General features: G+C 21.8%; 1 protein-coding gene across 2 annotated transcripts; it reads right to left on the bottom strand.

Annotated features, from left to right (window-relative positions):
- Positions 1-1,565: 1,565 nt before the first annotated feature.
- LOC145840574 (uncharacterized) lies at positions 1,566-26,599 on the bottom strand. 2 transcript variants are annotated; one of them, XM_082947878.1, is made up of 15 exons: positions 26,463-26,599; positions 22,163-22,409; positions 20,322-20,598; positions 18,972-19,016; positions 16,552-16,601; positions 15,237-15,298; positions 13,121-13,237; positions 10,861-11,007; positions 7,040-7,156; positions 6,725-6,787; positions 6,032-6,099; positions 5,047-5,129; positions 4,419-4,488; positions 3,990-4,119; positions 1,566-1,955 (listed from the first exon to the last, which is right to left on the bottom strand). In XM_082947878.1, exons 1-15 carry the CDS (start codon positions 26,472-26,474, stop codon positions 1,878-1,880), a joined length of 1,566 nt encoding a protein of 521 aa, XP_082804004.1. In that variant the 5' UTR covers positions 26,475-26,599; the 3' UTR covers positions 1,566-1,877. The 2 variants fall into 2 exon arrangements, with proteins under 2 accessions (XP_082804004.1, XP_082804005.1); XM_082947879.1 differs by lacking the exon at positions 18,972-19,016.
- Between the last annotated feature and the right edge of the window lie 368 nt (positions 26,600-26,967).

Below are 26,967 nucleotides of genomic sequence, written 5' to 3' on the forward strand. Positions count from 1 at the left end.
TTGCGGACCCATTTGAAAAGATAGCAACTTTAAAGGTCATTGCAATTTAATCGTATTATATTGTTTTATACATGTTTATGAGTACAAGTGTATGAAAAAATATTTGTAAACTGTTATTATGATAAAAAAAAGTTTTGTTGCTTTTCAGTTTTGAAACAGAAAATTTTATTTTGCGGGCCGAATTTTTCAGACCAACGACATTAAAAATATATAGATCAGAGTTTCCGAAACTTTTTTTTTCAAACGGCTCCCTATAAAGAAATTTAAAAAGCAAAATCTACAGCCCCCTCCAACTAGGTTTCTCAAAAAACTATCATTAAAAACGCCTAAGAACTTTTTTTTGCTCTTTACCATCGACTCCAGAATATCTAGTGTAATATCTAGTTCGAATTGTGGCCCCTTTACTCCCCAAGGGATCCATTTGAGAAACCTAAATGTAGATAATAGTAACTAACAGTTGCAGTATAATTTGACTTACTTGTTTGTTTACTATTTGTTATTAATATTTTGGTGTAAAAAAAATTTTATGTTGAATTAACCTTTTTATGAACTTTTTTTTTTTAAATACAGATAAAAAATTTTTAATATCAATAAATTTTGAACTTTTATTGTTAATTTTATTGATAATGCTAAAAATATTAAACAAACTAAGGTAGTTAAATTTTTTAAACTTAAAAATTCAACGTTATTTTTTTATTTTAATATTCCTAACATAGCATGTTATAATTATTACTTTAAAAAACAAAGACACGTTCTAATCAAAACAAAATTGAAAGAAATAAAACGAATATTCAAGAAAGAAATTAATTGTAACAAAAAAGAAGGATTTTTCTTGTAGAAAACAATAATTAAATTGAAACACCAACATAAATAAAATCAAACTATTAAAAAAACAATTTACTGTATTTTAAACAACAACAAATTGTTTTTTTAATAACAACAAATAATTAAAATAATAAAACAATTTATTTCCGAAACAAGTAACTATAAGTAAGTAAAAATAAATATTGTGCACCAATTAAGTTAAGTAATTTTAATAAATCGAATAATCTTTTATAACTCACAGTACAATTTATATAAAATATATTTTTGCATTTCAAATATTTAATAAAAAGTTTGCAAAAATAATTTATATGAAATATGCAATATGTTTTACTCAATTTACTAATAACTTATTAAATATTATATAATAAAAAATTATCATTTAAAAAATTTTATTTTAAAGCATTTACTTTTTTTTCATTTTAATTTGTAAGACATCTTATAAAACTAATGCAGATTTTTGACACATTAACTTTAATTAAACAAAAAATAAAAACAAAAAATTTTTGGCAACTCACAGTAATAGTAGTAAGATTTGTGTAAAATAATTCAAAATAATATTTTATTTTGAAATGCTTATAAGGTCTTTTCAGTAAAAAATATCCTTAAAAACAATTTATTAAGTACAATAAATTTTTTCAAATAAAATTTAAATTAAAAGCAATTTTAAAATACATTTTTCCATACAAAAGAACTTTTAATAATAATATAATAAAATAATTCTACCTCTTAGCAGTATAATGTAATTTAGTTTGGAAATATTGCAACTTTATTGAATTTACTACCTCTTTGTTGTCAAAATACTTAAAAAATTGGAGAAATAAAAGTTGTTTTAAACTTTGTTTAATTTTAAAGTTGTTAAAATTATTATTTACAAAATTATTCTTAACAATAATCAAGGTGGATTCAACTTTTAATGCTCATAAAAGTACAATTGATAATTGTTAAGGTGGATTCAACAATGTCATAAATTTAGAGGCAGAACGTTCTATGAAGTCACAATAAATGCATTATGATGTCATAACAGTCTCACATTTAACTTTATGACGTCACAATCAAACACTGACGGCTTTTTCGATCCAAGCGACAATTTTTCCGTTGTAGCCAGGAAGTACTTCGTTGTCTGAGAATATCTGAAAAATTTATTTATATTTATATTAATACTATTATTATTATTTTATATAATAAACTCAACATTATGACAATTACAGAGTTGCCACTTTTTAAGGCAAAAATCCTGATTTACGTTATACAAGCCTGAGTTTATAAAGAACAGAAAATTTAAAGAAATTACTGTTAATCAGGCTTAAATGTCTAAAAATACCAATATGATTAAGAAAAGAAGCTAATAAAAACACAAATTGAAAGAAAAAAGTCTAAAAGCCAATAAAAACCTAGCTTGAATTTAAAAAACTCTCATCAAAGCTTGAGTCAACTAGATGAGCTTGAGTGTTAGCAGCTTTAAAAACATCTGAACATAATTTGTTAAAAATTTTATAAGATTGAAAATCAAACTATGTAGTAATCTTTAAACTAAAAATTCTACATAAAAATTCAAAGTAAATAGTTTACAAATTATTTCATAAAACATTTATATACTTTTGTACGCGGTTTAATACCTGTTTATACGTAGCTTAAGTCAGCCTATGGGTAAATCATTTTAAATACTTTTGTAAAATATATTTAATAAATTTAAAAACTGAAAGCAACACTTGGAAAAAAAATACTATTGACACTGTGAAATAAATTTAACTAAAACAAACAAGATTTTTTAATATTTGAAATTTCACAATGTCTGTAATTTCATTTTTATAACAGCAATAACTTTTTATTAAACTTTTTTGATTGACTTAATTTTACACTATCTACTGAGCCTTTTTATTTTAACTTTCTAAACTTTATTTATGTTGAAGGTACTAAAATTAAAACATTGTTTGCAATTTTAGCAGCAAAATAAAAAATAATCTCAAAAATTAATATTACACTTTTTTATAAAAAGTTACATTTAAAGTTTAAAATAAAATACACGTAATGTAAATCAAAACTGATTTAATCTGAAAATAATCCACATTTTCAACCTCAAGTTAAGCTTTAGGTTTCAAAAAAAACTAAATTAGTCTGAGTTTTTAATAGTTTACAAACTATCCTATAATTTAAATGAAAAAAACAATTAAAAATTGGAAACATAATTTTTTGGTATACAATAGTGTGAACACTTTTTACAGGATAAAAAGATTCACAAAACAATATTAACTAGAATATTCATTAAATTAAACAACCATTTTTAAACAAACATATTTTCCAAATTTTAACGGTGTTTTGTTCGTAAATAATTAGTTTGCTATCATTCTTAGAAGCTTTTAAAATTTTTCAGTTTAAATTTTAAATATACTTGTTTGAAAACAATTAAATTTCAATTAAGTTGTTCGACACTGCCTTGATTTGTTTTTTAATTTGTGTCTAGTTTAATCAAAATCAACACCTAATAATTAACTTAACTTTGGTAATAAACTAAATAAAGTTCATTGTGTTTTAACTTAAATGATTAAAAATACATTTTAAGTTTTTTTTTACAGAGTAAACTTGAAAATTTCGCAGACAAATGACTAGCTCTTTTAAAATAATAAAATATTCATGAAATTTTGACAGAGTTTTTGTTTACAAATAAATAATTAATTTCACTGTTTGAAGCAAAATAAGTAAATTGTTCTTTAAATAATATCTGGTAATCCTTTACCTTTTATTAGATGTTTTATTCAGTTTAAAGTGCCTTGAAAAAATAATTAAACATTCTTTTGAAAGTATGTTTATTTTTTGTATATTTTTTTAATTTTTTTGTTTTTTTATAAAATATTCTTATTTGAATGTTTAAAAAAAAAATTCAAAAAGGTTGATAACAGAAAATATTAACGAAAATAGAATAAGCTTTTTGTAATATATTTTAGTAAAAAAATAACTTATAAAAAACAACAAACTTAAAAGATTAAACACTCTTTTGAAAATATGTTAATTTTTTGTTAGTTTTTAAATTTTCTAATTTTTTTACAAAGTATTCTTATTTGAATGTTTGAAAACAAAAAGGGTAATAATAGAAAACACTAATGAAAATGGAAGGATCTTTTTGTAATATATTTAACTTATAAATTAATTTATACAAAACAACTAACTTCTTGTTTAACAGTTCCCAATTCAGGATCCAAACTTTTGAAGACGAAATTGAAATTTTTCCAACTATTTTTGTCGGATTTCGTTATTTGAATTAACTCTTTGAAATCTTTCAAAGTTACTTCACCTACACTGTTAATTGAAAAAAAATATTTTATAGTTATGAAAATTTACAATAGCAATAAAAATGATAAATCGGTTGTAGTTAAATCGGTCCATTGGTTTAGTATAAAAAATTACAATAAATAAAAACTATGCTAATAAAATAATTTAATTTTATGAATACAAAAATAAAATAAATAATGTTTCATTTAAAATAAAATTACCGTTTTTCAAACTATTTACTTAGGTATGTACAATTTTTCTAAATAGAAGGAAACTAAACGTAAAATATTATTTTATTAAAATATTTTAAGATATAAAAAATTTACCTTTTATTAATACTTGTCATGGCCGGTTTCATGTCTGAATCAATAAAATAAATTATTCTTGTTTGGAATTCTGTAAAAAAATTATTAAATGTTATTATAATATGTCTGAATCGATAAAATAAATTATTCTTGTTTGGAATTCTGAAAAAAAAAAATAATAAATATTATTATAATATGTCTGAATCGATAAAATAAATTATTCTTGTTTGGAATTCTGTAAAAAAATTATTAAATATTATTATAATATGTCTGAATCCATAAAATAAATTATTCTTGTTTGGAATTCTGTAAAAAAATTATTAAATATTATCTTAATATGTCTGAATCGATAAAATAAATTATTCTTGTTTGGAATTCTGTAAAAAAATTATTAAATATTATTATAATATGTCTGAATCGATAAAATAAATTATTCTTGTTTGAAATTCTGTGAAAATAATTAATATTAAACTAAATATAATCAATTTATATGATTTTGTTATTTGTTTTCCGTTCTGAAAAACGAGATAAATACAAAAAAAAATATTATAAATTTAAATTAGCTAATTTATTTACAAAACACTTAAAAAATAAATCTTAACAGAAAACAAACAGTTTGTTCTTAATTATCAAAGTTAATTGAACCAACTATTTTTGGGCTGACTGCTATTTACTGGATGTCTTCTGAAAACATTAGGAGATTTATTCTTAGATGGATTTAATTGGCTGTATCTGTAATAATAGTTTGTTTTATTAATACACTTTTTATTAAACTATCCAAAAGTATAAATTTAAGCGTTTGTTAACAAAAAATTCTAGCGAAACAAGTTCACTGGAATATATGATAATAATAATAACAAATTAAACAGTAATCTTCCTTTATTGTACTAACACATGTTTATGTGTGTTAACGGAAGCTAAAGTAAGTATATACATGTGTCCATTAAAATAAAAATAATTTCTAAATTTTAATGGTTAGTAATAGATAAAATACTAAAATAGACTTAATATTTACAAATATTGTATACTTTCAAACAGTCGGATTTAACTTTAAGTTTTTTATCTATTATTAACCATTAACCTACAAAAATCTTTAGCAATTACTTTTATTTTAATGGACACATGTACATACTTACTTTAGCTTCTATACTTTCCTTACAGTATTTATATTTTACAGAGCTCCGTTGAAGTTTGTTAATCTGTTAACACACAGAAACATGTGTTAGTTAAAAGAAGGACACTGTATAATTTGTTATTATTATACTTTTTATTAACTTTTGTTAATTTTTTTTTGCTGGAATTATTTGGTTGAATCTGTAATAGTCATTTTATAAGTTTAGTAAAAAAAAACTGTTCAATCTATTTTCTTTCTTTTTTATTTTGTCTGATAATAAAACCAAGTAATTACTTTGATAAACTATTTTCAAATTATTAATCAAAATATTCATACTAACAATGAATGCTGTTGAAGTAGTGACCTTATTTAACAAATAAGACAATAAATAGTTCATATTAATAATAATAAATTTTGATACTTTTGCAGTTTTAGTGAAATAAAAATCTTTACTGTATTATTTTTATTGGAAATAAAATTAAAGTTAGTAAGCTAATATAATAATAAAAATGAAACATACTTGTTATTATTATTAGAAGAACCGTTTATAAAATCCCCACTGGAAAAATTCATTTGATCCTGGTTTTTCTGTTTCGTAAACAAATATTTAATTGCACTCACTGACAAAGTTAGTCTTACAAAAATTATATATAACCAAAGTGAAAAAAAACTTAAAACTTGACAAAATTTATTCCAATTTCAAGTTTTAATTTTTTAAATTAAACATTTTTGTAAAAATTAGATAAATACATTACTTTTAAATTGCTATAAGTAATACTTTTTTTGGAATATCTTGTGAATTAAAATATTAAAAATATGAATTTTAAAGCTTTTACACAAGCAATTTTCATTGTTGTTCACAAAATAATATATAACATAAAATACTTAGTAAACATTTTTAAAATATTATGTAAATCCTATCAAAGCAAAATTTGTAAAATTGAATTAAACTTAAATCTTTTTAGCTGAATTCTTAAACTGTTTATCTCTTTTTATTCATTTGTACTTTATTTATTCAAATTTTAACTTTTTTTTTGAAGAATTTTTGGTATGTTATAAAACTGAATTATTAAAGATTTCACATATGCTAATGTTATTGTTGATCAGAAATAAATAAGTAAATAGTAAATAGTATTTATTAAACATTATAGATTTATTAAATAAATCCTACAGAAGCAAAGTTTGGAAAATTGTAAAAAAACTTAATTATTACCAGTTGAATCCTTAGATTGTTTATTTCTTTTTCTTTTAATGCTAGGGACCTGTCATGTTCGTTCTAAAAAAAATAGTAAATAAAAGCTTTGCACAAAACAAAATGAAGTTTTTTTGATAATTTGTCTTTAAAAAACGGAAAGATCTTTTGAGTACAAATTTTAGTACTTTAATGAATTTAAATAGTTCTTAATGAAACTTTTGATTTAAACTTAAACTTATAAAAATCAATCAAATACTTTTAGTTTTACTTTTTAAAAAATGAGAATAGTATCAACTTGTTTTTCTTAGTGTAGTTTAAAAAAAATAAAAAAACCTGCAAAGAAATTTCATTTCTTCTTAAATTTTCAATTTTTTCATCCTTATTCCTCAGTTCTAAATGTAAATTATTATTTTCTTTTTTCAGCTGCTCAACTTGTACTGATAATTCTGCCTGTTAATATTTTTTAATATAAAGATAAAATGATGTTTAAACAGTAATATTACAACTATTAAAAATACTTATATAAAGCTTATTACTTGTTAAAACTAACTACATAAAAGTTTAAAAAGATATTTTTACAAACACAACATTTAATTGAATTCATACTAGTTTAAGAATACAAGTCTTATGAAAAATGTAAATACTAACTACTGAAAATTTAAAACAATAAATAATTTTTAAAATTTATTTTGCAGAAATAACCGACAAGCTATTCACAATCTTTTTGGTAACTTAGTTTAGAACTTAGCTAATTGTTTTGTAAGAACAATATTGATAAAACAGACAATTAGCTCTATAATGTTAAGCTATAAAGCATTGTACTTAACTGAGTTGAGTATTCAAAGCTTCTTGTAACTTTGTACAAAAGCTTGAGTGAAAGTTTTTGTTATAATTTAGTTTGGTAATAGTTAATATATATTATTTTTAATGATACTGTTTACTTTATTTATGTTTTAAGTAAATAAAATAGTTTTGATTTATAACTAATCAAATACAACACATATCCTATGTTTTTTTTTTTGAAAACACAAAACAAAACAAATAAAACAGTATTCTTTTGTTTAATTAGTAATAGATGTAATACGTTTAAGATGTGATTAATTTTAAGTCTTATAAGTGTTAGTGTTGAATTTAATCTACACACTTTTGTTTAAGTTTTCAAACAAAAAATTAAAATAAATTTTGTTAAACTGTAAAGATAAATACTATTGGCACATTTTAAATAAAGTACATGAAATTTTAGTGAAAATTAATAATATTACGTACTAATCATTTTATGTTACTATGTATTTCTTCAAATAACATAAAATACATGATCTAACCTTGTAAGTAAAACTTGAAGATTTTCAATTTTTAGTTTTTCGATTAAGTATTTAAACAATACTTTTAACTAAATTTATAAAGCTGTTCAAAAAATTACTATCATAAATAAATAGCCACTAAAAATTTACAATACTTGTATAATACAACAAAGAAAAAACTTAATGTTTGTTTTACTTTTAAAAATTCTTTGATCTTTTATTTAACGTTATTTACAAAAAGCAAATACTAATATTTTGTTTGATTTTGAATTTTTAATAATAAGGCGAATAAAAATACAAGTTTATCGTAATACATAAAAGTATTGAGTAGTATTTTACAATACTTTGTAGGTAAAGTAATTGAATTTTTTTTAATATCTAAAACATATAAGTACATGTAATTATGACTTCAAACAAGCGTTTATTATATTTTTCAAAAAAAAAAGTAACTTAACATAACTATTTTTTCTACATAAAAAAATGTATATTACTACGTAAAAAACGACAATACATCATAATCTATTATCAAATACACTTAAACAGCATTTTTTCAAGTACTCTTAGAAACCAATATAGCGAAAGTTAATTGAAAATACAACAAGTATTCTCTTTTTATATCACAAATATATCATCTATCTAATCAACATTATAATACAAGTAACATATTTATATTAGAATCTTTTTATTTCTAAAATATTTACTATTAAACATAAAAACATGATTGCTAACAAACTTAGCTCATATTAGCGTCACTTGATTAGTAAAAAACTAAAGTTAAATAATTTATGTTATGACTTAATAGTAAAATATTATGTAATGTTAATGTATAAGTATATAAAACGATTATTGAAAATTACTCTTTCATCGAAAATTGAAAACAAGAACATTAGCTCAACATGTTTTATTATTTATTGAAGTTAAAGTCAAAAAATTAAATTAAATTAATAAAATAAATAATTATAATATTTCATTGAATTATTAATATTATTATAAGTTAACCTGGTAAACTTCTTATGAAGTTGTTTTAGTTCTTAAAGGAGTTAGTTACATTAAATAAAATAACTATTATTAATGTTTTATATAACAAAAATACATGCAGTTTATGAGTTTTAGATTTTTTTTATTTATCAAAAAACATATCTAATACCTACACAACAATTAATGAAAAATCTTTTTTAAGAAACAAAAACAACGTTTTACAAATTTGAAACCCCTATTTTACAGAAGTCAGAAAAAGTTACAGTTAACTTTTAAGTTTGCAAAAACTTTAAACTAAAAAAAAATTCTTTTTATAAAAAAATACAAGATGAATTTCACAAAACTAACTATATCATAAAGTTTACTAAAAATATTAATGCTGAAAAATATACATTTTTATACATTTTTTTTTAATCTATTGTTAACTTTTACACCAAGGCTTAATTGAATCTTTGATAATTTTTATTCTATTTAAATAGTTATGATGACATTACTAAGGCTAGGTTTTAAATTTGATTGAAATTGTCATGTATTTATGTCAATCAAACATTATTTAGATGTATTTGTGCAAATACTTTATATAAACAGCTTAAAAAATATGTTAATAACTTAAATACACTTAGTTTACATAGCTAGAACAACAAACTGTTTTGTATTTATAATGTATTATTTTAAATCAATTTTATATTCTTTTAATAAAAAAAGTATTTATTGTTCTTTATATAAAGTTATTAATGTAATTCTTATACTTCAAAGTTTATCATTATATAATAAAGGCTAGGTTTTAAATTTGATTGAAAATGCCATTTATTCATGTCAATCAAATACTATGTAAATATATTTGTACGAATATTCATTACAAACATACAGCTTAAAAAATTGTAAATACTAAGATATATTTATATTCTTATACAAACAACTTAAAATCTGTATTAATAAGATACATATAGTTTATTTAAGATAGCTAAATCAACATACTACTAAATTTATTTCTACATTTTTTTTCTTAAATATTTAATAACTTATAACTAAAATTAACTTTACAGATTGAAAAAACATTAAAAGTTATTTAAAACAAAGTTGAAACATATTTTAACATATTGAAAATATAATAATCTCAGAAGTAGAAAAGATTAACTACAAATACTTTTTGAATAAAGACTAAGTCACTAGCATATTGAAAAATATAAAATTCCGTGTACTAATAAATAGAACTAAAAGAATTCATCATTTGTAATACAACTTGAAAGAAGTATTTTGAACAGTCTTATCTACATAATAACTTGGATAAAAATTTCTTTACAAATACATAATACTTTTATTCGAACAGTCCTCAATTGACTTTATTTTAATATTTTCCTAATAATGTGTTTGAAATAAACATAATAGTACAATAATAACTACTTACTTAATTTTAAAATGTTTTAGGTTGTATTTTTATTAAACTTTTAGGTCATGACATTTTGTTATTTTTATGAATGTTTTATTTATAATCTTTGTTAAGATACTTATTCTGCACTTGATTAAGAAATTTGAAAATTATCTATTAGTTTGTTTATATATTACCAAGGTATAATTTAATTTCATGCTAAAATAAATTCAAATACAATTTTAAATTCTACAAGCTTTATTTTTGAAGGATATTTTATTACAAAACTTTATTATTTGATAAGTATGTTATAAAACTAACACTGAACGTTTTTATTTAGTAATATAAATACTTATCAAATTGTGAAATCATAAATTTATAATTCTCTGTTCTACTTAAAAATACATTTCAAGTCTTAACAAACACATATTATATATTGAGCAGGGAATTTTATGTTGAATTTTGTATTATAATAAAATTTTAGCAAATATAAAACACACACTTACTTTTTCAGTTTCCAGTTTATCTGTGAACAGGTCTTGCTTTAAACATTTTTGTTTCAATGTTATTAATTCAGCTTCTTTCGTTGTGAATTTTGTATTTGTTGAAGAAATGTGTTTTCTATGTTCACTTCTAATATCACATAATTCTTTCTGTTTATTTTAAATTAAATGTTATTATATTTAATTGTTAATTTTGTTTTTGTTGAAGAAATGTGTTTTCTGTGTTCACTTCTAATATCACATAATTCTTTCTGTTTATTTTAAATTAAATGTTATTATATTTAATTGTTAATTTTGTTATTGTTGAAGAAATGTGTTTTCTGTGTTCACTTCTAATATCACATAATTCTTTCTGTTTATTTTAAATAAAAACATTTATATTTAATTGTTGATTTTATTTTTGTTGATAAAATGTATTATCTGTGTTCACTTCTAATATCACATAATTCTTTCTGTTTATTTTAAATGAATGTTGTTGCATTTAGATGATTTTTATATTTCATAACATTTTATTCCGTTTACAAAAAATAATACTAATTATACTAAGGTTAAATTTTGTTTTTTTTTTCTGGTTACTTTAAAGAAATTAATTACATTCATTAGCCAACTTTTTATTTTGAAATAAATTTTTGGGTTATTTTAAATAAACTCATTACATTTATTTTTTTTTTTTTTTTACTTTTAGAAAACCTATCTAATTCACATTTGATAAAACTTATCATACTTTTATAAAACAAAGTTCTAAACAATTATAGTTATTTTTACAATAGATTCAATATAAATTAAAGAATGATACAATAATTCGTTATTGTATTACATAAACAAGTGAATAAAAAACAAATATGAATAAATGTTAATTAAATATTAATTCGATAGCTCTAGCATTTTTATCAATTAATAAATTTAAAACATAAACTTAGCTACATTATAAGTATCTGTGTAACATAAAAAAATAACATAATTTAATGTAAGTTGCTACAAACTACATAAAATTACAAATCTAACATAAAACGTATCATGTAAATATAGTATGACTAAAATACAGGTAATGACATAATTACAGTTTTTTAGTAGAAGCTTTACTATTTTGATTACTTATCACAATAACATGACAATTATAATTGTTATTAACATGTTTATTTATTGTAAATCATGTTTTAAAAACTTTTTTTTAATTACTTTTTAATAATACAAAAAGTAAATTATTCATGCTGTTAGAAGACCAGTTGTTTCTTAAAAAATATTATGTGCATATGGGGGTCAGACATTTTTTTACAAAAATTAATATTGGGTCTTATTTGAAAGATTAGAGCGTAAACTATAAAATAAGACGCTTTTTATAGAAGAAAAAAAAACTTAGTTATTTTTTAAAATATAACAAGTTTTGAAAAAGTAATACCGGGCAACTGTATAGAATTAAAAACTTTCAAGGCCAGTTTTATCGTAATTTTGAAAAACTCATTTAAAATATACATCTTTTATTTAAAGCATTGTAAATCATTTTTTTTAAGAAATGTTCTTTTTGGTATTAGAAACAACTTTTAGGATGCAGTTTTTGACAAACAATCAAAAAAAACTATAATGATATTTTTTTTAAATCGGTTATACTTTGTATACTTATAAAAATTAAAAAATATATACAAAAATTAAATTAAAAAATATGTTTCCTTCAAGTTGTCAACAATTAATTTAAGGTTGTTCTGAGAAAGTTTTAAAATAACTTCTAAAAAATAAATCAGGAGATACATTTTGAGTGAATTAGTCTATTTTCACCTTTTAGCTTGCACCTCCCATAAAGAACCTATAGAACTCAACTTTGATCGCTTATATCTCAAAAGTTAATTTGTTTTTTTAAGTATACAGTAACTGGTAGCTTATTATTTAATTGAAAAGTAAAACTAAAATTTAAAAAAAAGTATTTTACCCCTATGCCTTCCATTGCTTTAGTGATAAGACCTTTTTAAATGTGTTTATTCAACCTTATATTATTTTAAAACAAATTCAGCTTAAGTTTTACAACAAATCGATGACAAACTTTGTAAAAATAAGTAAAACACTTTTATTTTAAATCATAACAAAAAGAAGAAAACAAAGATGTTAATACAAACTGATTAAACTACTTTATAACATGAAATAGATACTTTTCCATTTTGTAGTATCGTTATAATTATGTATTTTAGTATAATATTTATAGTATAATTAACTTTATGTAGTAATTTTGTCTCTAAAATCAAACAGTACTAGTTAAAATGACAATAATAACCTGAAGTTTTTCAATCATTTGATTGGCTTGTTCCAGTCTTGTTTTTAAAACAATATTCTCTTCAGATTTGATAAACTCTTTAATTTCTGATGGATTTTGTTCTATGTCGTTCAAAAGCTGCAAATTAAAAATATTCAAACAAATATTACTAATTGCAATTACATACTTTAAAATTAAAATATTGAAATATGTTGTATTGTATGTTTTATTGTATGTGAAAATGACAACTTTCAAAAATTATTCAAATAGAAACATAAGAATATTACTAACTTATTTAAAATTAATCAACCACAAAACAACACATCTGCAAAACCTGTACTTTAGAAAAAAATAGAGATAGCCAAAGCTAAGAAAAAAGTCAACTTAAATAAGAGGTACGAACTATTTACAAACTGTCCACATTTTCAAAAGCTCTGCTTTAAAACTATAACTTAAACTGGCACACGTTAACTAGTAAATTAAATTATTTGTAATTGTAAAGAGTTTTTATCGCCCCTAGAAGTTTTTTTTCATTTACATCAAAATAAGATACAAAATTAAAACTTTTAATTATATAATCTTTATCCAATAAGGCTATTTTACAAAAAAAATCTAAATTTGTAGCTTAAATATACTAATTCAAATTGTACACTAGTTTAAACTACAATATAGTTACGTCATAAATCTAAGTTAGAAATTTTGATCTTTAAATTTCAACAGTCTGTTTATATCATTACGAATTGCAAATGTTGTGTTTATCATTCTATTTCTGTTTTTGACAACTAACTTCAATGTGAGTCATGTTTTACTATTAAAACGTTTATAACATTATTTTTTTTAGTCTACATTACCAACAAAATTCTTAAAAGCGTAACATAAACTAAAAAAAATTTTACTCAAGTTTAGTATGTTTAAGACTTATTTGTGTTGTTAAACCATTAGTTTTTATTTTTGTTTTACTTCCATTTATTTTGTTCAAAAATTTTTTCAGACCTATTTACAACAACTGAGGATCTCCTTTATGCCAGTATAGGAGTGAAACATTGTTTTGTTAGTAATAAACTGTTAAAATAAATATTGGATAAAAATCTCCTTAAAGACATTTAAGTCGAGAACTTTAAATTGTTTAATTTAAAACAAGTTACATTATTAAACAATTAATATTGTAAATAAATATCAATCTAACAACAAACTTACAAAAAACGACTCATAAACATTTATAACATTAATTTTAATTCAGAAAAATAATTTAAAATATATAATTGATTAAATTTTTTTTTAAGTGTCCTTAAATGTTAAACATTTTAAATAATAAGAATTTAAATAACTAAATATAACACAAAAGTCTTGATTCTAAACTAAACATTATTACCAACTAATTTACAAGATATAAAAAAATCTATTCACTTAAGTTCATAATTGTAAATTCTCTTTACTATGAAAATAGTTGTCAGTTACTATTAAAGAACGTCTATCACTCTTTAAAAACTATTTCTGCATTATGTACTACAACAACATTGTGTATAAACTTTATTGTATAAGCTGTGAAACTAAACTGATTTTATCTTAAGTTTTATATAAACAAATAATGCAAATCATAAATGACTTTTTGTACTATTTTTTTTACAAATCTTTATACTGTTTTTGTATGGTATTAACTTATGAAAAAAATACAAACTAGCTAGTTGTAAATTTCTATTGATTTTTTAACAAAGTTGTTATACACTAACAAGTTGTAAAACAGTATTGATTGAAATCTTTGTATTGATTTTATAATGAATAATGAACTAGTTTAAATATTTAAACTAGATAGTTAATCTTAACTTTTTACATATTTTATGTTTAAACTATAGTTTATCAAATGCATTTTATATATAATATCATAATTAAAACACATTCAAACAACAATCATTTATGAATAAAACAAACTTAAGCAAGTGTATTACACAGTTTGAGACAAAAGCATAGTTATTATTTATGTTACACCCTAAGTATTTTACATGTATATTTATTCAGTATCAAATAAACAACATATTCGAATTCAATACATACTTTATTTTCAAAGCATTATCTTAGTTTTTGAATTTAGATAAGAATAATTTTTTAATTTTCCTAGATATTTTCTAATCAAACTTACAAAATTTTGAAGTTTTTCAGTTATTCTTTTTATTTCTGTAACCTCGTCAGTAATTCGTAATCCTTAAAAATAAATAAATAATTTAAACTTATATCTTAAGTGAAACCATAAATTATTTTTATACCACAAATATGCTATTTCATTGATCAGATTAGAATACTTTAAGTTCAAGGTAATAGGTAGGAGTTGTTAGAATGAAACCTATTTTATTTATTTTGAACCTTGATTCTTTATTTTCTTTACATTTTTAAATATTAAAAAAAAAACATAAAATATTATAAAAATATATAATGCCAAAACTTATTAGTTTATTTATATATTTTAAACTATAAAACTATCGAACTTAAAAACTGAAGAAAAAATTGTACTCATAAAGTTTACTTGAATTGATTAATAATATTTAGTTTACTTTTCTTTAAGTTTTTAAACTGACTTTTACTACGAACAAATATAAAAAAATTTACAACAAAGTTATTGAAGTGAAACCATCAAGTACTTATGTAATGTATGGAATGTATTTATGTTGTGTGATGTTGGGAAAATATTTATTGAATTTAGTTCAAAATCATCATGTGACTAATGTAGTGTAGAAAATTTTGTTCATAATGAGTTCACATTTAGGTATAGATTTTATATTTTAAAGATCATTAAACTTAAACTTATCAGAAAACAAAATGTAAAATAAGTATATAGGTATAATATTAGAATAACAAATAAGTTTAAAATAAAAAACTTAGAAAATCTGGAAACCATTAAAGTAAATTTAATTGTGAAATTGTTTAAGTAAAAATTTTAAATAAGTAAATTGTAAATTTATTAGTTAATCGACTGGCATAAAGAAGATAATTTAAAGTATCAACTATAATACAATTGTAAAAACTTATATTTAATGTAGTACAAACATGTAAGTTCACCTCGTAATATGAAATTTGAAATATTTTTAAATTAAAATTAGATAGTTATTTAGTAAAAATAAGCAAAAAAAAACATGTAGGAAAATGTGTTACAACATGTTAACACTGAAATTACAAGATATTTGTGTTTACTTTTAAACTAAATTTTAATTAAAATTAGTAAAAGCAAACATTCTAAACATGGGAAAGTTATAAGGTAAAAAAAATAATGTTTTTTAAAACAATTGGTTAAATTTCAACTGAAAAAATATATTTTGAAAACTTGTTGAAATTATAAAAATATAATAAAATTTTCAGAATTTAACTTGAAACGATTATTTGTTGAATCGTGTTGGCATAATTGTTAGTTAAAAGTATCAAAATAAAAATAATAATATATTATATATTAATATTTTACAAACCTCCATCCATGCTACTGCTGCTAGATAATCTGCGAATCCGACTTTTTATTCTGTGATAATATCAATAGTAATATAAATAGATAAATTACAATAATTTAATGATTAGTAAATAGTTATATCAATAGTAATATAAATAGATAAATTACAATAATTTAATGATTAGTAAATAGTTATATCAATAGTAATATAAATAGATAAATTACAATAATTTAATGATTAGTAAATAGTTATATCAATAGTAATATAAATAGATAAATTACAATAATTTAATGATTAGTAAATAGTTATATCAATAGTAATATAAATAGATAAATTACAATAATTTAATGATTAGTAAATAGTTATATCAATAGTAATATAAATAGATAAATTACAATAATTTAATGATTAGTAAATAGTTATATCAATAGTAATATAAATAGATAAATTACAATAATTTAATGATTAGTAAACAGTTATATCAATAGTAATATAAATAGATAAATTACAATAATTTAATGATTAGTAAATAGTTATATCAATAGTAATATAAATAGATAAATTACAATAATTTAATGATTAGTAAATAGTTATATCAATAGTAATATAAATAGATAAATTACAATAATTTAATGATTAGTAAATAGTTATATCAATAGTAATATAAATAGATAAATTACAATAATTTAATGATTAGTAAATAGTTATATCAATAGTAATATAAATAGATAAATTACAATAATTTAATGATTAGTAAATAGTTATATCAATAGTAATATAAATAGATAAATTACAATAATTTAATGATTAGTAAATAGTTATATCAATAGTAATATAAATAGATAAATTACAATAATTAATTATGTAATAACAATATTATACAGAAAATAGATACATGGTAAAATGAAAAAAAATAATAATTTTTCAAGTATTCATCAAAGTTGAACTATATTGTTTATCTGTTTATATAAGTTAAATTCAAACTTATATACACAGATAAACAGTGTTAGTAAGACTGAAGTACTTGAAAGATTGTTATTTAATTCCAAAGAACTTTTTTTATTTAGAAACCTTTTGTTAACATTTTTAACAAGTAAACTTTTAAGTATTAAAACATAAGCATTGAAAATTTTTTGAAAGTTACATTCTAAATGTTTTATATTGCCAATTTACAATCTATACTTGATGTATATGAACTATAGTAGTTTTTAATTTAATTAAAAATCATACACTTAATATTTGTATTTAATCTAAAACTAAACTCTGAAAATAATAACTTTAGCTCAACTTTAAAATTCAACACAGACCTAAGGTTTCAAACTAATTTATAAAAATAATGCTTGTTTTAAAAATGATCATAACTTAAGGCATTTAACTCGATTAAGTATTAAAGTGTACATTTATCATATTCAAATTTAATTAGTGTTGTACCATTTCATATCATCAAGTACAATAAACTGTGTTAGTATTTCAAGCTTATATATTTATTTAATATAATAATGGTTATTCAATTATACATTTTTACAACTTATGCTTATTTAAATGCAACCAAATAAAATAATTAAGATTTAAATAACAAAGTTTGAAATAAGTGTTTTTTTATTATAAAACAGTGGTGGTCTTGTTAAAGTAAGACAAAAAAACTCTTACTTGCTTATACTTGTTACTACTTACTTTAACTAATTTTATACTCACCATGCAAATACATGTACACAAAATCTCAGTTTTACTCCGGGTTGCCACTCATTTTTTCAAATTATTTTCCAGGTTTTCCAAATTTCTTCCAGGTTTTTAAAAGTACACGTTTTTGGGTCTATTTTTAGTTTAAAGTTAATTTCTTTAAAAGAAACTGTGTTAAATAGAATAAAAGCATTAAAAAGATACTGTAAAGTTACTTTAAATGTGTTTTTTAATAAAAAAAATTTTGATGATGACAAAAAATATTAACTATATGATAGATTTTTTGTGTAAAATCAAAATTTTACAACTTAAAATGTTAAAGTTATCAAAAATTCTAAGTTTTTCCAGGTTATTTTTAAAATTTCTCAAATTCCAGGTTTTTCCAGGTTTCCAGGTATAGTGGCAACCCTGTAACTTTGTTAACTTTATTGCAATTTAAAACAGCGTATGCTTTATTTATTGAGGAAGCAAGATTGTGTTGCCGGTTACTTTTTTTCCATAGATGTCATAAAGTACAAGTAATGCCAAAAGCAGAATTTATCATTTACTTTTAAATTTGGTAATTCATTTTGGTTAAATATTAGGCTCAAAAATTTTTAAACTCATGCTGTTTTTTTGTTACTTTTTTTGGTATTATTAATCAAGATAACTATAAAGCAACTGTAACAAGTTCTTCTGGTAGAAAAATAAACACATGCTTTTAAAGTTGCAAGATGTTACAGCAAGTGATTGAAGCATTTTATGTATTTATCCAAACATACCTGCAGTTAGGCTTAGAAGGTGTACTATTCACAGAATAACTATAACTAAAAAAATAATTAAATAAATACAATAAATATTAAAAAGTTGAATAAAGACCCAGTACCTAAATGTACGACAAAATTAAACAATAATATATTTATACAAACCATGTGTAAAAACATTATGTTGTTATTTTATTTTTGAAATTCATTTATCAACAGTTTATTAAATTAAGCAAACAATAAAAAACAAATATAATCAAAATAAAGCCACTAATTTATATAGTAGGAATTTTTGGCCGGAAATAACTAATTTAAATAAATTACAACTAAATTAACAGCAAATAAAAGTTATACATACCTAAATATACAACAAAAATAAAATCACTAAACAGATATAAAAAAAAACAATAATCAAATAATAGTCAAATTAAACGTGTTAATTGATATATTATGAGTATTTGGCTCAAAATAACTAAATTAAGGGCATAGGGGGGAGGGGTCAATCGACTTTTTTATTATTTAGTTTTATTTATACAAGTTTTAACTAAGCTACAAGTTGCTTTTTACAGATCTTTAAAACTCAAAAAAAAAAATAGAGATATAGCCGGTCAAAGTTGGAGGCAACATTGTAGAGCAAATTTTAATAACTATGACGTAACTTTAAAAATAAAAGTTTAAAAAATACAATTCAATCTATATTTCTAACTGTGCCGTTATATGTACAATTTATTTATCAAAATAAAGGATGTTATATTCGAACTTCTAAGAAATTCCTGTTTTTTTGCCTAAATTTTCAATAATCAAGTTTTTCCAGATTATTTTATGTTTTTAGGTAGAATGGCCAACCTGCTGAGTTAGCCTGAGACTTTCAGAACTTTTAATCTAGGGTGAGTAGTCCTGAGTAGTCTAAGTGGCCTGAGATTGTGACAGTCCGGTTATTAAATATTTATAAACTAAATACTTATGTAGTGGTTGCAGAAAAGTGAAAAGAATAATGATATTTGAGCTGTAATGCTATAAAATATATAAATCTAGATGACAAAGTTAAAAAAACCTACAAATACAACATAGTTAAGTCATAATTTAGTTTAAATGTACACACATTGATGTTTTGAAAATGTTTGGTAAACACAATGTAGTTTGGTACTTTCCCTCTAACTAAACAAAATATGTGGCTAGTTGTAAGAAAGAAAACAAACAACTGAATTTCATATTATAATATGTTGTCAAAAAGTACGCACTACCCGTGATAAGTACGCACTTTTTGGTCGGGTTCAATTTGCGTACTTAAGCGGTATTACTGTATTTAAACCAAGAAACTAATATGTATTCTTAGAAAAATTAAACAAAAAAATATTAAAATCAAACCTGCTACTCGATTTAGTAGGAGTGTTTGGAACAGAACTTCCCACAGAAGTTCTCTCTCCGTCCTGGGAAGATCTGCAAGATCTGGAGTAACACCTCTGATCCTGAGAATGCTGGTTGTATCTGGTATCCTGGGAACTCCTTACATCCTGGGAGCTTCTTGATTCGTAAGATGGTGTTCGTTGGTAAGGAGGCCTCTTTGAAACTGAAGTCGGTTTGAAATGGGCTGCTAAGGCCAGTATCACTTGCATTATTGATTTGGTGTCTCCACTTAATACCCCTGTTGAGAAGATAGAAATAATATTAGTTTTAGAAAGATTTTATTGATATGTTAATAGGATTTGTTTTAGATGGGCAGCTAAGACTAAGGTTGGTAATTTTATGTCTCCAAATGAATGATAAAAATCAAGATTAAAAATTTACATAAACGACTAACATTCACATAAATCTAATATTCAGATTTAAAGTTACATTTTATAAAACTCCCTTTATACCCCTCTCCTTAAAAGACTAATATTCACATAATATAAGATATTTCAAAATATTAACAATTTACAGAATGTATGATATACATATACTTATGCCAATTTGATGCAGTAATTAAGGCCATAGGGAAGTGGGGTATTTTTTTTTAATTAACTTTGGCTTTTATATGAAAGCATACAAATAGTACAAACTACAAGCCAGTTTTTATAGAATTCAAAATATCATTTAACTTATGAGATATTTTATATTTTGCAAAAAGTTTCTGATACAAATGTATGGACCGCAATTTTTTTGAAGTCAATTTTCTTGGAAATTTTATAATTTACTAAAAATCTATCTCCTCCTTCATTTTTCAAGCAATTTTCTTCAAATTTTTATGAAATGTTCTTTATATTAAACGAAAAAAACATTACTTGTAAATTTTTTTTATTTAAAAAAATTAAAAATTTTATCACAAAAAATAAAAATAAAGTCTTTTATTTTCAAAAAAAAATATTTTTATAAAAATAGTTTTTATCTCCCAAGTAACATTTTTTTGTTATTGTATAAAGATTGTACTCTGAAAGTGTCAAGAAGATTGCTCAAAAAATGTAGAAGGAGATAGATTTTAAATAAAATGGTCTTTTTTTGCTGCTTTAGTTTTCCCTTCCCATAAGGAACCTATTATGCGGCCCAAATTTGACTAGTCACATCTCAAAAAATAATTTGAATTTAAAAATAAAATAAAAAGCATCTTAAAAACATGGCTTACCCACCCCCTATGGCCTTAATATTCTTTAACAGATTTTGATCATAAATTAAAAGCTAACGAAATTTATCTTTGAACTTTTTTATCTTAAAATACAAAAATATATATAGAATATAAAATAATAATAATATTACTTACATAAAATAATAAAATAATACTACTTTAATACTACTCAACATAAAATAATACTACTTACTAAAAAACAGCTTTATTTATCTAAGCTTTGAAATGTATGTAAAAAACACTTATACCTTCAACTTATACCTACATTTTGTTCCCCCTTCCCATAAAATGTGTATATTCATAAAAGATTTAATAATGTAAAAAGATATTAAAAGTTTACAGAATATACAATATATTTATACCAGCTTGAAGCAGTTATTCATATTTTGACCAACTTATAGAAAACTTAACAGGTTTTAAATACAAACTACAAACTAATAAGAAAAAAACATCAAACTTATTTTTTTGATCTCTAACTACTATATTAAAATTAAGTTAAGTTTTAAACAATTGTATGTATCAACAAACAATAATATTATTAACTTTATTAAAAAAAAAATTTTACTTATTAAGTTATAACATTTTTGTTAAAAAAAAACATTTATACCTTCAACTTCAATATGCTGAACTCGTATACCCTTCTTGTTCATGAAATCAAAAACTTTCTGGACGTTCTTAACCGCGTTGTCACGGCAACCTTTGGTGTCCAGGCAGCCAATTTTGTGGCCACTGACAATCTCAACGATGTGGACTAACATGTACCCATCTCTCAGGTCCTCACTGAGACTTTTTATTTTCAAATTTTTCTTCCTCAGCTGAGAGTTGACCCAAGCCGTGTAAGCAGATACTTGTTCCTGTGAAAAAAATTACTTGTTCCTGTGAAGTAAATTACTTGTTCCTGTGAAGTAAAGAAAAAATAGTTATTATTTGCATAATTACATTTTAATTATTTAACTTATATTAGTTTTTTTAACATGTTCTATGTTATTCTTAAAGTTATCAGTAATGTGCAAAAATTTATTAGCCTTGTATGTTTTTTAATTTATGTAACTTATAAAATTTATTTATAATGTTTTTTTATGTTTTATTTATTTGAAACTTTTTATTTTGTAAAACATTTTGCTTTTATAACATGGAAGGACAACAATTGTGCTACTTTCTTTACAATATGTACAATTAATTAACTTTCATATTTGTGTTACAATAAGTTCATTTTTTATAAATATGTTAATAATGTGAGTTTTTTAGCTTTATTCATCAAACATTAAATTTAAAAAACAAGCTTTTTCAGCTATGAAGTTCTGTTCAGTTTTGTTTATTTCCAAATATTATATGTTCTAGCAACAGCATCAAACTCTTAACTTTTCTATCAACAAGTTAAAACAAGATAAAAGTTTTCAATTGTTTTTTAGTGATGAGAAAAATATTTATTTATTACATTTATTAAAAATTTAGTTTGTTGGTTGTATATAGATAACATTTAATATGAGTGACGTTGAATGCTGAATGCTTTTTACTATTTTTGTTTTTAACTAAAAAGTTTCAGTATAACAGTAACCTCTAAAAATGTAATGTGACTATTTATATAAAACTATCCTCAGTTTAAAGTTTTTTTCACATTAACTCTTCTACTTGTACTTCAAAAAACCCCAATATATACTAAATAAGACCCTGAAAATGCAACCTTAAATGTTTTAGCTAAAATTTGTTTGGCAGCTGTCACAAAAACAAACTTTGCAGAATTTGAGACGATTTGAAGAAAAAACCACTGAGGCATTTCTTGAATTTTAGAAAAAAAAGATAAAAATTCTTGAAAACGTACAAAAAATTATAAAAAATTTAATAAGTTAAGCTCCTCCTTGATATTTTTTCAAACTGTCTCAAACTCTGCAGAATTTGTTTTTTGTAACAAATTTTAGCTAAATCATTGCCATAAGTAAAACAATATTAAGCCAAAAACTCTAAGGTTGCATTTTTTGGGTTCCATACAGTTAAAATTTTTCAGAAAATCTATATTCACTTCTAGGAACTTTGCCTACCTGAATTTTTTTATCAACTAAAATTTTGCTCAAGGTGTATTTGTGATGTTTCCTGTATATACAAGTTTTTCTAGCTAAAAACTCAAAGGTTGGAATTATAAAAGCACCCTAGTATACACTTTTTAAGAAAAAACTGAGGGTTCAAAATGTAATTTTATATTTTGACTGTACATGCTTCCGTTTTTCACACTGATGTTGAAGAATAAGATTGTTACACTTTATATAATATTAAACTTTAACTAATTTTTAAGACAAAGTCAGTTTTGTAAAAAAACCAGTATATACTTATAGACTACAATTAATTTTTGTCTATTTTCGAAATTTAAAAATCTACTAAAAACTTATCACCACCCATTCAAACTTTGAATAAGGTTTCTTCATTTTTTAAACTTTTTTATTAAACAATTGATCATAACAATGTAAAATATTCTTAAGTTAGAAATTAAAAACTTTATGACTTTGTCAATTACAAGGCCGCAGGGGATGAAAACAACTTGATTATACTTTTTTACAACTTGGTGATGTATTTCATTTTTTGATAAAAGCAATCAGTTGCTTTTTATAAATTTTGAAGCCCAACATAAGTTTTTTAATTTAACAATTCAACTAAAGTTTATTACAAAAAGAGAAAATGAAACAGCAAATTAAAATATTTTTTATATGCTTATAACCTCCTTAATTTTTTAAGTAATTGCTTTCAAAATTTTTCATATTGACCATGAGAAAGTAATAAGCAAATGTATTATAGGAATTTTCATATTATTATTTTTTAAAACTTAAGTCAGCTTAATTTTATAATCTTTTCCTTTTAAATTTTGGATAATGATGTCAATGAAAAGTTTACCCCATTTTGTAAATGAAAAATTATAAATTACCAACACTATCTCAAAAATCTATTGAGAATTAAGTACTTTATCAAAAACAACTTAACTAGAATTTAAAGCTTAAAAGTTAATTACAAAGTTTAGATTTTGTTAAAAATGAGCCTACTAAAATCTTGAAAGAATATTTAATCAAAACAAACGTCCCTATGAATCAAAAACTAAAATGAGATTATTTTTAATTAATTTTCACACTTATGAGATTTTTGGTTTTTAATGTTATAATGTTTTCTACAAATCAAAAAAATTTTCAAAAAGTTAAATTAAGTTTTAAATGTTTATACAAAGTATTTATTCATTCAATGGACCTTCATTGAAAAGCCAACAATATTTTTGGAAAGAAATGTTTTTTTGGTGACTTTAACACAATTTGCTATATTTTACTTAATATATAGAAAATAAATAGTAAAAATAGGTATACAAATTATAATTGTTGCAAATAACACAGTAAATAGGTATATAAAATAAAATTTAAAAAGTTCTTTAAGGTAAGATAAACTATATTGAAATCTATTAACACTAAAAAAGTTTTAAAAAACTTATTTAGTTATAAAAATAAAATTATATGCACTGTACTTTTATTAATGTTTTATGTTAAATTAACTATAATACTTTATAGATAAAAAATGACAATTTATATAAAACCTGAATAAGCTTCATACTATTTCTTTTACAAAGCAAGTGTTCACTAAAGCTGAGTGTTCACTAATATGCTGCTTATGCAACCAATTTGACTAAAAAAACAAGTTTGCTTGAGTTAAAAAAAAAATTAGTGTAACAAAATATTAGATCAAACATTCAATTTAAACAACACTTTTTTTAAGTTTCAAAAAATCTTTGATTTGTAACAAAAAAATATAAACTATGATCTTACACTATATAAAATTTTAATAAAGTTTAATATTCCTAGCAAACAGTTTTAATTTACTTTTTAATAATACTTAGTTAACAATGTTTAAATAAAGAGTTTAAATTCAGAAATGGGTACTGTTTAAGACATGCTATACGTATCAAATTTCCATAACTTAACTCTTAAATATGACTCAAACAATAATTTTAAGAAGGTAATGGATAATTTTTTATTTAATTATAAATTATTCTACCTAGAAACTTTTTACATTAAAAATCTAATGTAGCATACAAACTTTATAGCAAGATTTATTACAATTGACTTGAATGAAAAGTTATTTTACAAATGCTTTTAATCATGCAAGTAAGTATAAACAACTGGCATTAAGCTGTTTCTAAGTCTTTTTAAAATATAATATTGCATCCGCTTACAAACTTGCACATTAAACATTTTACTTGGATGCAAAAGGCCAGGCTTCTAAAATGGATTATTTTTTGGCCCAAAGCAAAATACAGCATTGAGCACATTTAACTTTATAACCTTTAAATTTCTATAAAAGATGTATATCATCTTTTTTTCATCATTCTCAACCAATTCATAAACAATCTGATTGTCAGAAAACTCTGTCATACTGTTTTTCTGAACATATAGATATAACAGTTAAGAATACTGCTACATTGTACTATTATCTTTTTAATAAAGTTAATTTAAATCAAAAATTAGTTATTTACAAGTTATTTAAAGCTGTCTAAGTACTGAAGTAAAAATTTATGACACCATATTAGAGTTTTTATTTTGTTGTGACCATGCTTAACTTTATTTTTTTGTCAAAAATAGTTGCGCTTTTTTTTATTGTTTATTTTTCTTATGTAATAAGTATTCTTGTAAGTTTTAAAAATAAAGTAAAGCATATGTATTAATAATATTATAAATTTTTTTAAACTTTGTTTTTATAAGTTTTGAAAATAAATAAATGTTAATTTTTTTAACAAAAAATAAAAGGTTAAGCTTATAATATTTAAAGGGAAAATAGGTTTATTATTTATTGTAATGAGTGAATGCTGAAGATATTCCGTTGAAATTTTAACAGAAATAGTTTATCTTATATTAAGTAAAAAACTAAATAACTAAACTCACATTGAAGTCCATCTAAAAGAAATAAAACTTGTAATTTTTTTATTTAATTGATAGCAGTTAGCATTAGCAGCATAGTAGCTTGTTTACAAAGCATTGTTTGTAATCTTGAATTGTTCGCTATTCAACTTTGTGTTGTACTTGAATTGTAACAGTCCCTGAAACTACTGTTGTTTTAATAATATGCTTAGTAAAAATTGCAGTCGAAATCAGATATCTTAAACATAACTTTATTTACTTTGATGAATAAGATTTTTTCATCTTTTTTTTGTATTATTAATTTACAAAGTAACAATTACACAACTAAACTAACTAAGATTAAATTTATTGGTCAATAAAAATTGGTTCTAATTTACTAAATTTATAAAGTATTGCTAACAACCGTAAATAAACTTTTTTGTTTCTTTTGCTAACACAAATTGCTAGTAAAAAAAAATCCATGTTTTTATTAAAGATTTTGTTAGTACTAGACTAGTAATTTGATTTGTATGTTGCACTTGTACAATCG

This window comes from Thalia democratica, chromosome 7 (assembly GCF_965202585.1).
Source record: "Thalia democratica chromosome 7, ktThaDemo2.hap1.1, whole genome shotgun sequence".
Classification (NCBI taxonomy): domain Eukaryota; kingdom Metazoa; phylum Chordata; class Thaliacea; order Salpida; family Salpidae; genus Thalia; species Thalia democratica.

Bases quoted from the DNA above. Each gene is read 5' to 3' on its own strand.
- LOC145840574 (XM_082947878.1), bottom strand. The intron at 6,788-7,039 runs GTTTTTTTATTT...TATTTTTTTTAG, and splicing joins GAAATGAAATTTCTTTGCAG to AACGAACATGACAGGTCCCT. The intron at 4,489-5,046 runs GTTGGTTCAATT...ATTTTTTTACAG, and splicing joins TAGCAGTCAGCCCAAAAATA to AATTCCAAACAAGAATAATT.